The sequence below is a fragment of the Chrysochloris asiatica genome, unplaced genomic scaffold (genome assembly GCF_000296735.1).
Source record: "Chrysochloris asiatica unplaced genomic scaffold, ChrAsi1.0 scaffold00042, whole genome shotgun sequence".
In the NCBI taxonomy this organism is placed as follows: domain Eukaryota; kingdom Metazoa; phylum Chordata; class Mammalia; order Afrosoricida; family Chrysochloridae; genus Chrysochloris; species Chrysochloris asiatica.
The window spans coordinates 8,148,691-8,161,209 of NW_006408560.1; the positions used below are offsets into that span (position 1 = coordinate 8,148,691).

General features: G+C 42.5%; 1 protein-coding gene across 1 annotated transcript; it reads right to left on the reverse strand.

Annotated features, from left to right (window-relative positions):
* Window positions 1–6,558: 6,558 nt before the first annotated feature.
* Window positions 6,559–11,948, reverse strand: RFX5 (regulatory factor X, 5 (influences HLA class II expression)). The gene is made up of 9 exons (XM_006861413.1): window positions 11,833–11,948; window positions 11,472–11,505; window positions 10,919–11,001; window positions 10,530–10,649; window positions 10,240–10,359; window positions 10,019–10,100; window positions 8,900–9,101; window positions 7,669–7,769; window positions 6,559–7,536 (listed from the first exon to the last, which is right to left on the reverse strand). Exons 1-9 carry the CDS (start codon window positions 11,946–11,948, stop codon window positions 6,559–6,561), a joined length of 1,836 nt encoding a protein of 611 aa, XP_006861475.1.
* Between the last annotated feature and the right edge of the window lie 571 nt (window positions 11,949–12,519).

The following is a 12,519-nucleotide window of genomic DNA, read 5'->3' on the forward strand; positions in this document are numbered from 1 at the left end:
TCTCCAGGATAGGAGCAGAGACCTCTGGGACCATCAACAGAAAAGAGCCGAGAGCGGGACCCTACCCAGAGAAACAGAGATGCCTGTGATGGAGGTAGAGATGATGACGTGGAGTGATGAAGCGACTGGGGACCTTGGACCCAGAGAGGGAAAGGGACTGTGGGCCGAAAACTGGGGGGAGGAGGGGGAAGTGTAGGGGGCGGGTTTTTGGGATATACCCTTTGGGTGGTTGATGATGCATGGAGGGGATTGGAACCATGGCAATGAAATGATATACGATGGAATGAATGTAAAACTGAAGTTCCCCATGTAAACTATCATATAATTCACAATAAAACATTAAAAAAAAAAAGCATTATGTGATAAAACCCCTCACCTCACTGAAACTTTTGTTTTGGTAAATTGGCTTAAGGTCTCACCTCTGGTAGGCCCCAGGGTGCCACTGTAGGTATGGGGATGGTTTTATATGGATGATATGTACCCTTGTGGGAACTCATACTGACTGGGGTGTATGTGAAACTTCTTGCTTTGATGGCTAAGTATGTGTGTAGCACATTAGGGTGAGGGATGGGGCAGAAAAATAACAACAGGTCAAGATGTCATTGATTTGTCTTTTGTAAATTGCATCAAGTAGGGAAAAGATTATTATGCAAAAGTTAATAAAAATACAGGATCCTTGTCATAATATAAGTTTAAGAAATTATAAAGAGTGAATTTTTTTCCTGAACCACAGATGTTGAGGGACAAGAAAAAAAAAATGCAAATACTCAATTGCTTGAGCCCTTACTGTATCTGAGCACAAAATTACTTCATTTATTTTAACAATGTGAAAAAGATTTTATCCCGTTTTATGTAAACTGAATGGAGTCCTGGTGTGGCGCTGTAGGTTAATGCGCCAGACTGCAAATCCGTTTGAACTGCAAGGTCGGCAGTTCAAGCTCACCAGCTACTCCTCAGAAACCCTATGCAGGGTCGCTATGGGTGGGAACTGACTCGACAGCACTTAACAACATGTAAACTGAGCTTCTGAATGATTATCATTGTTTTTCAAAATTGTTTTACTTCACCACATGATAATAAATTTTATATTATGACCAATGAATATGTCTTAACTGAAATAAAAATTTCATGAAATACTGAATTCTTGCTGTATGTAACGACCTATTTTCTATCCTGTTTCATTTTTTAAAAATGCTATTTGCAACCTGTGGCGCTGTGGGTTAATAAGCTGGGCTGTAAGGCCGGTGACTCAAGCTCACCAGCCACCCCTTGGAAATCTTACACAGTGCCACTATGGGTCAGAACTGACATGACAACACCTAACAACAACAACCACAAACGAATTTCACAGTGCACTAATGAGTTGCAATCTACAGTTTGAAAAAAACTGGGCTAAATAAAATGTTCAAAATCAAATAAAAGTGAAAAAGCTAAGATTTGAGCCTAACTCATATTCTTCACAGTAAACAATTGCATCCCCATAAACATTTAAGAAATACTGCATTATACATGTTTATGTTTAGTTTTAGCCCATTGAATTAAACCAGCAAGATGGTCTTAAATGAAGTAGGCTTATTGGAGAACAAACCAGGAGTGAAAGATACAAATAGATGGCATAAATTTCCTTATTCAGTATGTTTGCAAATAGGGCATTTGCTTTTATTTATACAGAAAACTGATTGTTAAATGCAAAAACAAACCATTTGGGACCACAGACTAGCAATGTAGAATTAGTCTTACTTTATTAGTAAAATATTATCTCAAAGTTTATCATATTGTAAATTATCTCTGTGCTGTTAAGTGCTGTCGAGTCGGTTCTGACTCATAGTGATGCTGTATAGGGTTTCCAAGGAGAGGTTAGCGAGTTTGAACCACTAACCCGTGGTTCAAACAGACCTTGTTGTCCAGAGTTTATTCTACAGTGCCATACCGGGACTCCTTCATATTTGTGAAAGAGCTAAAATGGGAAGATACTGGGTGGGAGAAGGCAACGGAAGTGGGGAATGGAATTAAAGAGAAGGGAGAGAACAAGAAATGGTACCAAAGCAGCCAAATCTTAGCCTTTCATCTATAAACCAAAGATCTCTTGGACTGAAGAATAGTTTGTTTCGTGGCAGATTTAAAAACTATGGTGCAAGAGGCTACTTAAAAACCCTGTAACACTCATATAACAAATCTCAGAATCATCCCAAAGGGAACCAGTATATCCCTAGCCCCAGTCATAGTGAAGGGAGTATTTCCTTGATATTTTATCACTATGTGCTGCTGAGCTGGTTCTGAGTCATAGTGACCCTTTATATGATTTTCAAGGCTGTAAGTGTTTACTGGAGCAGAAAATCTCATTGTTCCCCTCCAGAGCAGCTGATGGATTCAAACTGCTAACCTTGCAGTTAGTAGCCCTACACGTATGTAACCCACTATGCCACCTGGGCTCCTTATTTTATCACCGGTGGTTTATTTGTCCTTATACCTTTTACCTGTCAGCTGCCTGGTTCAATCCCTCATCTCTTCCTGCATGAAAAGTGGTACCAGCTGCCGGGCTGCTTCCCTTGATGCCACTTCCTCCATCCTCTAATGAAAATTTCATACATTCATTTAACAAATATCGCTAATGGTTCTGTGTATTCTTGTCTTGTTTTTCACCTCACCTATTCAAGTCCTAATCTAAAAACCAAACCCATTTCTGAGGCTGTAAATTTTTATGGGGGCAGAGTCTCATTGTCTCTCCAAGGAACTGCTGATAGGCTTGAACTGCTGACCTTGCAGTTAATAGTCCAATGCTTATCTTACAGCACCACCAGACTTTAAATTCAAGCTTACCGTTCCCGTGAAGCCATCCCAAGTTACTCAGCCCAAGCTGATCTCCCTGAACTTGTAGAAGCTATGCAATAGAATCAGTAGCCTAACAGTTCTTTTTTGTTGTTAGTTCCTTGTGTTATGAGTTCAATACTTTTTCAGCTATTATATTCACCTCTACTGGGAACCCCTTCCTGGCGCCTTGCCTGACCTATGTTAATCCTCTAACTCCCCGTGAACATAATTTACATTGTGCTAAGATCATGTGTTTTCCCAACTAAAATGTTTGAAGACAGCTTAAGTCTTACCAGCTTTTTTGTACCCAGCTTCTAAACCGGAATAATGGGCTTCTTTTTACCTCTGGCAGCATGGGTAAGAGAAAGGATCCTACAAGACAGCACTAGATCCTAAATAAATTACAATTAAAATAAAAATTTAGCATCTTGTTGGGTTCATTAGAAAGCAAGAGAAATCATTAAAAGATAAACCAACAACACTGAAACTTCAATGAAACATGAGCAACAGAAAAGCAGGTTTGTACTGGGTCAACTGCCAATATCAGAGCAGAGTTTAAGCCATGAGTTTAACTGAGGAAGGGGAGAGAAACCTAGGACTCCTGAATGAAACTGGGCTCTGGATGGGGCTAATGTGGTCCTAGGTTAGGCGCATCCCCCAGCTGGTGGCAGAAGCAAATGCAAATCCTCTCTGGAGGACAGTACCCCCAATTTAGATTTCAGGATTCCTAGAGATGAGATCATAAGCCAAGATACAAAATATATAAGGAAACAAATTACTATGAGCACATATGGGCAGAAAGCAACAAAGCAGATTTAGACATTCAAGATCCGTTACAGAATATAAAATAACAATGACAACAAATTTTATAGAGAATTGGCATTATAGAGACCACACATTCTCTGAGCATGAGATTATGTTAAAAATAGTATCAAAGATGAGACATTTTGAACTCTCCAGAGATTTGCAAATTTATAAAACTTTTCTAAGTAAGTCATGAGTCAAAAAAAAAAGGAAATTTAAATATTCTTAGTACTAGATAATAATGGCAATATTGTACGACATAGAAAAACTTGTAGGATGTAGAGAAACAGATATTTGAAAACTTACAATAGTGAAGACAACAGTCAGAAAATTAGCTAAGTGACAAAATTAAGATGTTATAAAACAATATAAAATTAAACCTAAAGAAAGCAGATGAAAGGTGATACTATAGGTAAGATCAATAATTCATGAAATGGGAAACACATTCAAAGTAGTTCTGAGACAGACAAGTAGAAATAAACAAATTTCTTGTACAATTGATCAAGAAAAAGAGAAGACACAAATACGAAAATGATAAAAATGGCATGGTTTCCCAGAAAACAGGCAAAAAAGAAAATAGAATATATGAACTGCATGCCAAAAAAAAAAGCATTCACAATATTTTAGAAAATAGTTTACTTAAACCAACTCCAGAGGAAATCACAACTACAATTAATAAACTTAATGAATAGTATAATTTTCCCACAAAGAAATGCCAGGTTCAGATGACTTTACAGGTGATTTTTTAAACAGCTTTACAAATGACTTTTACCGAACTTTCAAGGAACATTTCAATTCAATTTGATTTAAACTTTTCCAGAGAATAAGACAAGCAGGATAAATCCAGTCCCCAACTGAAAGGGCACACAGGCCAAAAGAACCATTTTAGAAACCTTTTTAGAAATCTTAGACTAAAAATAAAGGCACTAACGTACAAGAGAATGTTCATAGCAGCATTGTAATAGCAAAAAACTGGAAACCCAAATATTCATTGGTAAGCACATGTATAAACAGCTTTTGGCTTATGCACCTGATGGAATATTATACAGATGAAAATGGCCAAATCATAACTATTTAGAATGACATAGATGCATTTTAGAACTGTTAAGTGACAAAAGCAAATGACAGGAAGCAATTACAGTGTAGCATTTTTGTAAAGCTAGAAAGCAAAAAAAATGGCAATATAATATTTAAGCATCTATACATATATGATTGAGGAGCTCTGGTAGCATAGTGGTTACGAATCGGGCTGTAAACTTTGAGGTCAGCAGTTCGAAACTACCAGCTGTTCCACGGGAGAAAGCTGAGGCGTTCTGCTCCCGTAAAGATTTACAGCCTCGGAAGCCCTGTACAGGGTCGCTATGAGTCGGTTCTGACTCCACAGCACATAACCACCACCACCATCACCACATATAGGATTAAATATATATACGTATCAGGCAATTAATAAACACAAAATTAAGAACAGTAGTTACCTCTAGAGAAGAGGCAGGATCTAGGGGAGGAACTAAAGTAAATTCAATGTTTTTTTAATGTGTAAGTTGAATGATGGGTTATAGGTGTTCATTTTATCATTATGCTTCATAATTTATATTACATATATTCTTTATAGATATCAAATATTACATATATTTTTTTAGAAATCTGCTGTGGTGAAAATAGTGAACAAATGAAGTCTCCCTGAAAGAAAATCTGTATTTCTTGGTTAAACCAAGATTCCCTGACAGAAGCTACTGTATGCAGAAGACAAAATAGAGCCTCAATAAATACTGGTTTACAGCTTTCCCCAAGGACACACCTGTAGGGTCTGTAGTTTTTCCCCATCGGTGCACCCTGAAGTGCAGAGCTATTTCCCTACCCACAGATTCTAGTGAAACCACACAACTCTTGCCGTGTATGACAAGAGACTGACACCCGGTGGAAATGAATGAAAATGACAAGGAAGTAATTTTACTTTTCCTGATGAATGTGGATGAATGGTTGGGGATTATCAGTAATGAAAACTGAAATTCAAGCAGGAAAAGGAATCAGCTCCATCTCTGAGAATGTAGGTGAGGAAAAAAAGGGAATTTTAATCTTAATAAGGAGACTGAAGAGAGAGTCCCTAAAGGAGAATGACTAGAACAAGAGGAAAGAGGTCACAATTGTAGTAAGAGAAATAAAAGACTGATGAAAAGAAGTAGGTCCAGCTGATCAACAACAGCACCCCCACCCCCAGTTTCCATTTGGGTTTATCTATGTGACTCTGAAGAGGCTGATGTTTTTAAGAAAGGGATAGTCCATGATGTAGAGTAAGCAAATTAGCATATGTCATCCTCCGGCCACAGTGACTGGGTAGGGATGGATATGTGACCCAGGCTGGCCTGCTCAGCATGAATCTTAAGGGCTTTTGCCAGGATTCCTGACATTAAGATGCCCACTCCTTCTGGTTTAGATATAAATGAGAAAGCATGTAACCCTAGCAGAGTTGGCAGCCCAAGGAGGCCCAGCCTAAAGATGATCCTAGATTGTGGAGCAGAGAGAATAAATCAGGTATTTACTTACTGGATCAAGCTTCACTCTGGACTTTAGTTAGTTGAGCCAGTAAACCCTTTTTACTTTATTGTTAAGCCAGTTTGAGTTAGGTTTTCTATGATTTAAAGCCAAAAGGCTCCTACCTATATATTCATCATACTTACTCTATCCCTATTTTCCCACAGGATAGCACAGGGATCCAGGTAAGAAAATCACTACAGATTTATTGGTGATGCTAAAGGCAAGGGTACCAAGCTGGAAGGGTTAGAGGCAGGAACTAGGCACTAGGTAAGACAAGGTGACAAAGCATTTATACTGAGAATGGATGGTCCCTTAAGTAAAGATTAGTCAAATGAGAAACAAGTATGACAAGAGCCTCTACTAGGCAGACAGAATTGACATATATAGGTCAACACACTTTCCCAAGTGTCATGGGGGTGTTGCTTTGGGATCTTTACATTCATAGGCTAAGGGACTTTGAAGCACATGCCCCTTTAAGTCTTTATTACCTTGTGTGGCAGTCTCTATCTCTCCCTTTACCAACTGAAGAGCCTCCTTTTGGCTTCTACTGCCCTTGATGACGCTCACTTTAGGGGTGACAAGAATAATTTGATCTTCTGCTTCTTTGGCATGCTGAGAACTGGAGCCCCTTAATCCCTTGGAAACAGCACCATCTTCCTGGCCCTGGGCAAGCACTGTCCCTTTCTCTGCCTCTCCCGTTTGCCTGGGACTGTAAGACCCTCCAGCTGAATTGCTTTCCCTTCCAGAGCCCCATGTCTCCAGTAGTACCCTTGATTGGGCTGAGTCCATGGCACCTGTTGACTTCTCCGGGATAGAATTCCTTTCCCTGCTTCCACCTGATTTCTTCCGAGGGCGACCCCGTTTTCTTTTGGAATCAGCTCCAGTATCCTCTATATCTTGCTTTGGGGCTTTAGCTGGTGAGTCCTGCCCACTGACCTCACTCACAGGTACTTCAGCTGTCCTCTTGACACCCTTGTCATGGGGTCTCAGATCACCCCCTATGCCTACCTCCCTGTTTTCTGTGCACCGGGGCTGAGTCAAACCCACAGATGGAGCTCGCCCAGGCCCAGGTAAAGCAGGAACAGTTGGTAAGATCATATTAATGATGGGCACAGGTGCCAGAGGTCCTACAGCCCTACTGGGCAGAGGCAGCGTAGTCACTTTCAAGGGCCCTGAAGAAAGCTTGGGGGCCAGAATAGGCGAAGAGACTTGGATTGGCTGAATATGTGAGCAAGGGGTCCGGGGCAGGAGCGGAGGTAGCCGAGACATTAGGGCATTAACCTGTGGGTTATTGGCAGCTGGGGCTGGGGTCTCTATTACACTCTTCTTCCGCTCTCCACGCACCGGGGCGCCAGCTCCAGTACAGGGTTCTAGCTCCTTGGGAGGCTACAAAGTAAAGAGAGGAACACAGTAAGTGTTGAGAACTGAGTATTGGAGGAAATACAAGTACAGGAGGTGAAAAAGTATAGGAAGCCCCCTCACCCAAATTAGTAGAGTCAAGGGCATCAACCTCCTTACCTGGGCTGGTCTCTCTGTTTCTTTATGGGCTCCACTCTCTAGGTTCTCAACACCATTCTTGGATTTAGATAATCGTTCCCGAGCGACATGTTCATCCTCTTCTGCAGAAATACCAGAAATGGTAATAAGTAGAAAGAGGAGGAAACTGAGGAATGGAAGAGGGAGGTGATTCTGACTGACTGGCAGACCTACAGGGAAAAGATGATGGTCTAAGGCAGGGGTGGGGAATGTCCAGCCCGTGGGCCATGTTGTTGTTATTAAGTACCGTGGAGTCGGTTCTGACTCATAGCGACGCTGCACAGGGTTTTGAGGCTGTAAATCTTTATGGGAGCAGAACGCCTTATCTTTCTCCCACAGAACTGCTGGTAGTTTCCAACTGCTGACCTTGAGCAGCCCGATTCGTATCCACTATACTACCAGAGCTCCTTGTGGGACGTGTAAGGCTCTCAAAATCATTTGGTCTGGCCTTGCCAAGGCAACTGCAGTTTCCAGACATCACACTGTTGTTATTGCTAAGTGCTGTTGAGTTGGCTTTGACTCATAGCAACCCTGTATAAGGGTTCCCGAGGAGCTGCTGGTGGGTTTGAACCGTTGACCTTGTGGTTAGCAGTTCAGTGCTTATCCTGTAGTGCCACACCAGGACACTAGCCATCACACTGTTGTTAAGTGCCATCGAATTGGTTCTGACCCATAGTGACCCTATATAGGGTTTCCGAGGAGCAGCTGGTGAGCTTGAACCGCCAACCTTGCAGTTCAAACAGCTTTGCAGTCTGGCACATTAATCCACAGCGCCACACCAGGACTCCAGCCATCACACTGTTGTTGTTGTTAAGTGCCATCGAGTCGATTCCGACCCATACCCTGTGTAGGGTTTCCAAGGAGATGCTGGTGAGCTTGAACCGCCAATCTTATAGTTCAAATGGCTTTGCAGTCTGGTGCATTAACCCACAGCGCCACACCAGGACTCTGGCCACCACATTAGGGGTAAGTTAATGAAATGTTTGACCAAATAGAAGGATAATTTTTAAGTTGATAATTTTGTATGACACAAGAATGTTACAGATTTTGGCAGAAAAAAAGTTCTCCACTCCTGGTCTAAGGCATGTCCTAGAAGGGGCTCCAGGAATAGAAGGGAAATCCCAAGGTGTGTCTATCCTAGAACATGGGAGGGCCTTAGAAGTTGAAAGGGGATGAGGGTTTCTCAGAATATAAGAGAAGGTCCACTACTCACCAGCAAGTCCCGTGGCCTTGAGCACATGGGCGTGTGCAGATCGGGCAGAGATGAGATGCTGCTGTAGTAGGAAGCGGGCAACCTCTACTATGGAACTGAAGGATCGTTTTAGGATTCGCTCTGCCCAGTCACAGGTCAAGGCGCAGGCTGCCTCTACCAGTTCATCCCTAGGTGCTGGGGTTACTTCTGGGCCCATTTCTGGCTGCAGTGTAAAGGACATGCCCAATCACACTCCAAACTAAAGAACCTTTGCCCTTTCTCAGAAACCAATATTGGCCACAGCTGAGACCAAATCTGGGCCAAGAAAGAGTCTACCCATCCCATTCTAGAAACCCACAAGTTTTTTTCACTAGACATATAGGATAGGCAGAAGGGCTATATATCCTGGAGCTATATCTATAATTCCTGGGTATATAACCCTTCTTCCTATCCTATGGGTCTTCATTCTTCTTGGATCAACTATCAACACTCACAGAAGCAGCAGTCAAGAAATCAAATGACATATTGCATTAGGCAAATCTGCTGCACAAGACCTTTTTAAAGTGTTGAAAAGCAGAGATAGCAGCTCGAGAAGAAAGGTGAGCCTGACCCAAACCATGGTATTTTCAATAACCTCATATGCATGTGAAAGCTGGACAGTAAATAAGGAAGACCGTAGAAAAATTGATGCTTTTGAGTTATGGTGTTGGAGGAGAATATTGAAAGTACCGTGGGCTGCCCATAGAACCAACAGATCTGTTTTGGAAGAAGTGCAGTCAGAGTGCTCCTTGGAGGCCAAGATGGCCAAACTTCATCTCTCATACTTCGGATATATTGTCTCTGGAGAAGGATATCATGTTTGGTAAGGTGGAGGGTCAGAGAAAAAGAAGAAGACCCCCAGCGAGATGGATTGGGAAAGTGGCAGCATCAATGGGCTCAAGCGTGGCAACAATAGTGAGGTTGGCCCAGGATTGGGCAGTGTTTCGTTCTGCTGTGCATAAGGTAACTATGAGTCGGCACCGACTCAATGGCACCTAACAACAATAAAATATCTATCATTACCTAAACTCTGTTAGCCCTCAAACATGTCCCAAAGAGATCTGGGAGAGAAGGGTGGAATTAGTGTTACTTGTTACTTACACTCTCAATACCCTTCAGGTCAAGTCCAGGCAGGGGTGGCATAGATACCAAAGTTTTTCTTCGTATGCCGCTGTAGCAGTATCTGATATGAATTAAGGAGCAGCCAATACATGGGGATCTCTAAGACTCTCAGGAAGGTTATGCCATTTCCACTCATGGCTTCTCACATCCCAAATTTTCCTCCCTAGCTCCCTATCCCCAACCTCTCCAATCAAGGATACTTAGACTGACCCCGGCCACCAAGTCTTCGGGCCTTTATGTCAGGAAAAATTTCTCTGATGATTTTGCCAAAGTTGGCAGTGCTGAGTGGGCGACAACAGGCAAGGCTCTCACAGTACTTCCTGAGTGGATAGGGATAGAATAAGGATGAATTCAGAGAAAGCCAGGGGTTGATTCAGAGGATCCCTAGAGCTAAAGTTTGGGAATCCCTTTAGGAAATCAGGTCTTACCAGGGCAGGGAGCTCTCTGGGGGCAAGGGGCTAACTCTATGCTCAGCCACCCTCTTACCCACCGATAGGCATCATAAACGCTTTGCTTTGGCAAACAGGTGTCAGTGTGTTCTTCTAGGTGGTTGCGGATCCACCTATAGGCATACATGTACTCCTCATTGCTGAGTGTACTTGGTTCTGAGCTGCAGAATAAAGGAAAGAGACAAAGGTTACTTAAAGACCCCAACAGTTATCCTGGTTCTACCCAAACTACCACGTAAGCAGGTGCTAGACCAAATGAGTTCACTTAGAATCTACCTGACCCTGGTAAACCAAACCAGGACAAAGGGCCTGCTTTCGTGTTCATGGACAACAGTTACAACAAGTCTTCCTATTCACCTGGTTCCTTCCCTGGGAGACTTTGTCCAAGAGTCAAAACTCCTGACACCTAGAACTCAAGTACCAAACCTACCTTTTGTCTCCAGTGCTGGGTCCTGAGGGGAGCTGAAGGTAGAGATACAGCTTGTCGTTGTCTGAGAATTTCTGTACATCTTGCTGAGGTGGTAGAGGACACAGGTAGGAGAAACAGTAAGGCCAAGAAGAACCCAAGGTAGGACCCTCTGATTGTTACCATAAAGTCTAGCTAACCTATACATTGTCAGATTGAAAAGGACCTTAGAAATGATCTGAAGCTGAATGTTCACTGTGCTGAGAGGTCCCCCTATGGACTATCATGTGGAAGAGGGAACATAGGGATCATCTTTGATTTATCAATACTGGTCTTTGATATGTTGTTGTTGTTATGTGCCGTGGAGTCAGTTCTGATTTACAGCTACTGAGATCAGAAAAAGGGGAAGTGAGATGTTCAAGGTCAAACTGGTAGCCAAGTTGTAATGCAAATTATCGTCTGACGTGGCAGATAGCACTGCCTCTCCCACATTAAACTTTCAACTTGTCTATATCATCTTCAGCATCCTCCTCCCCTAATTCCATCCCTCTATTGCTGCCTTCCCCCAAATACTTACCAGAATCCCCTCAACTTTGTTCTGCACAGCTTTGCTGTAGGAAAGAGGAGAAAGTGGGGATCACACACAGATTTCCCCCCATCCCTTTATCTGATTGCTAGGGATGGGAAGAGGACTGAAATGCCTAATAGGTGCTCAAGAATCACTTAAAAAACAAACAAACATATATTTAATTTATATACAAACTAGGTGGACTGTTAAAAAAGAATAAAAATGTTAATTCAAGAATCACTTTTATAAGGGAAAAATCTCCTTTTGGTCAGGTTCAAGGAGAAGTAGTTCATCTGCAGAGGCAGTGAATACTAATACAAGTCTACAACTTGGTTTGAAACAAGAGGTGGAGCTGGTGATGAGTACTTACGTAATGGTACCTCTGAGTTTCTGAAGAAGGGTGGTGGGTTCACCAGCCTCTGCATTACTTGGGGGAGCCCTTCCCCCAGTCTTTGGGCTCTTAGCGTCAGGCTCATCTTCTGCCATCCCAGCATGAGGGCTAGAGTTGAAAGTAGACAGGGCATGAAGACTAGCTCACAGTGGTCTTCCCTTCCCCCTGGAGACCTCTGAGACACTTCAGAGCACGCATCTCTCTACCAAATAGACGGAGAAGCCTCTAAATTTTCCCAGTGGTCTTTTTCTTATCACTTGCTTTTTTCTCCATAAATTCGAAACCATCCCATCACTTATCTAGGCCCATATACACCCAAGAAGTCTTGCCATCTCCATTCTATTTGACCCACCTTACTGAAATCTCCCAAATCTGGAAAACTATAGGAAGAGAGAGAGGGGTAATGGAAGTCCGCATTAGAGAAATCTTTATTTTTGTTTGCCCCGCCCTCACTCTCCCAAACAACAATAACATTCATAAAACAAAGTTCGCTAATTCTCTAATATACTCCTCATCGCTGAATTGGCCAGGTAGGTCAGAAAGGATACGCACAAATCCCACCCTGGGCCCAAATTCTCATGACTTAATCTCGCCACGGCTTTCCCAGCGGTTCCCCCTACCCACATCGCTGGCCCCTACGTCATCTCCCTCCACATCCCATTCTCT

Coding starts and splice junctions, on each gene's coding strand:
- RFX5 (XM_006861413.1), bottom strand. CDS start 11,948: ATGGCAGAAGATGAGCCTGACGCTAAGAGCCCAAAGACTGGGGGAAGG. Junction 10,650..10,918: donor CCCAGCACTGGAGACAAAAG/GTAGGTTTGGTA, acceptor TTTATTCTGCAG/CTCAGAACCAAGTACACTCA. Junction 7,537..7,668: donor AAACAGAGAGACCAGCCCAG/GTAAGGAGGTTG, acceptor TTTACTTTGTAG/CCTCCCAAGGAGCTAGAACC.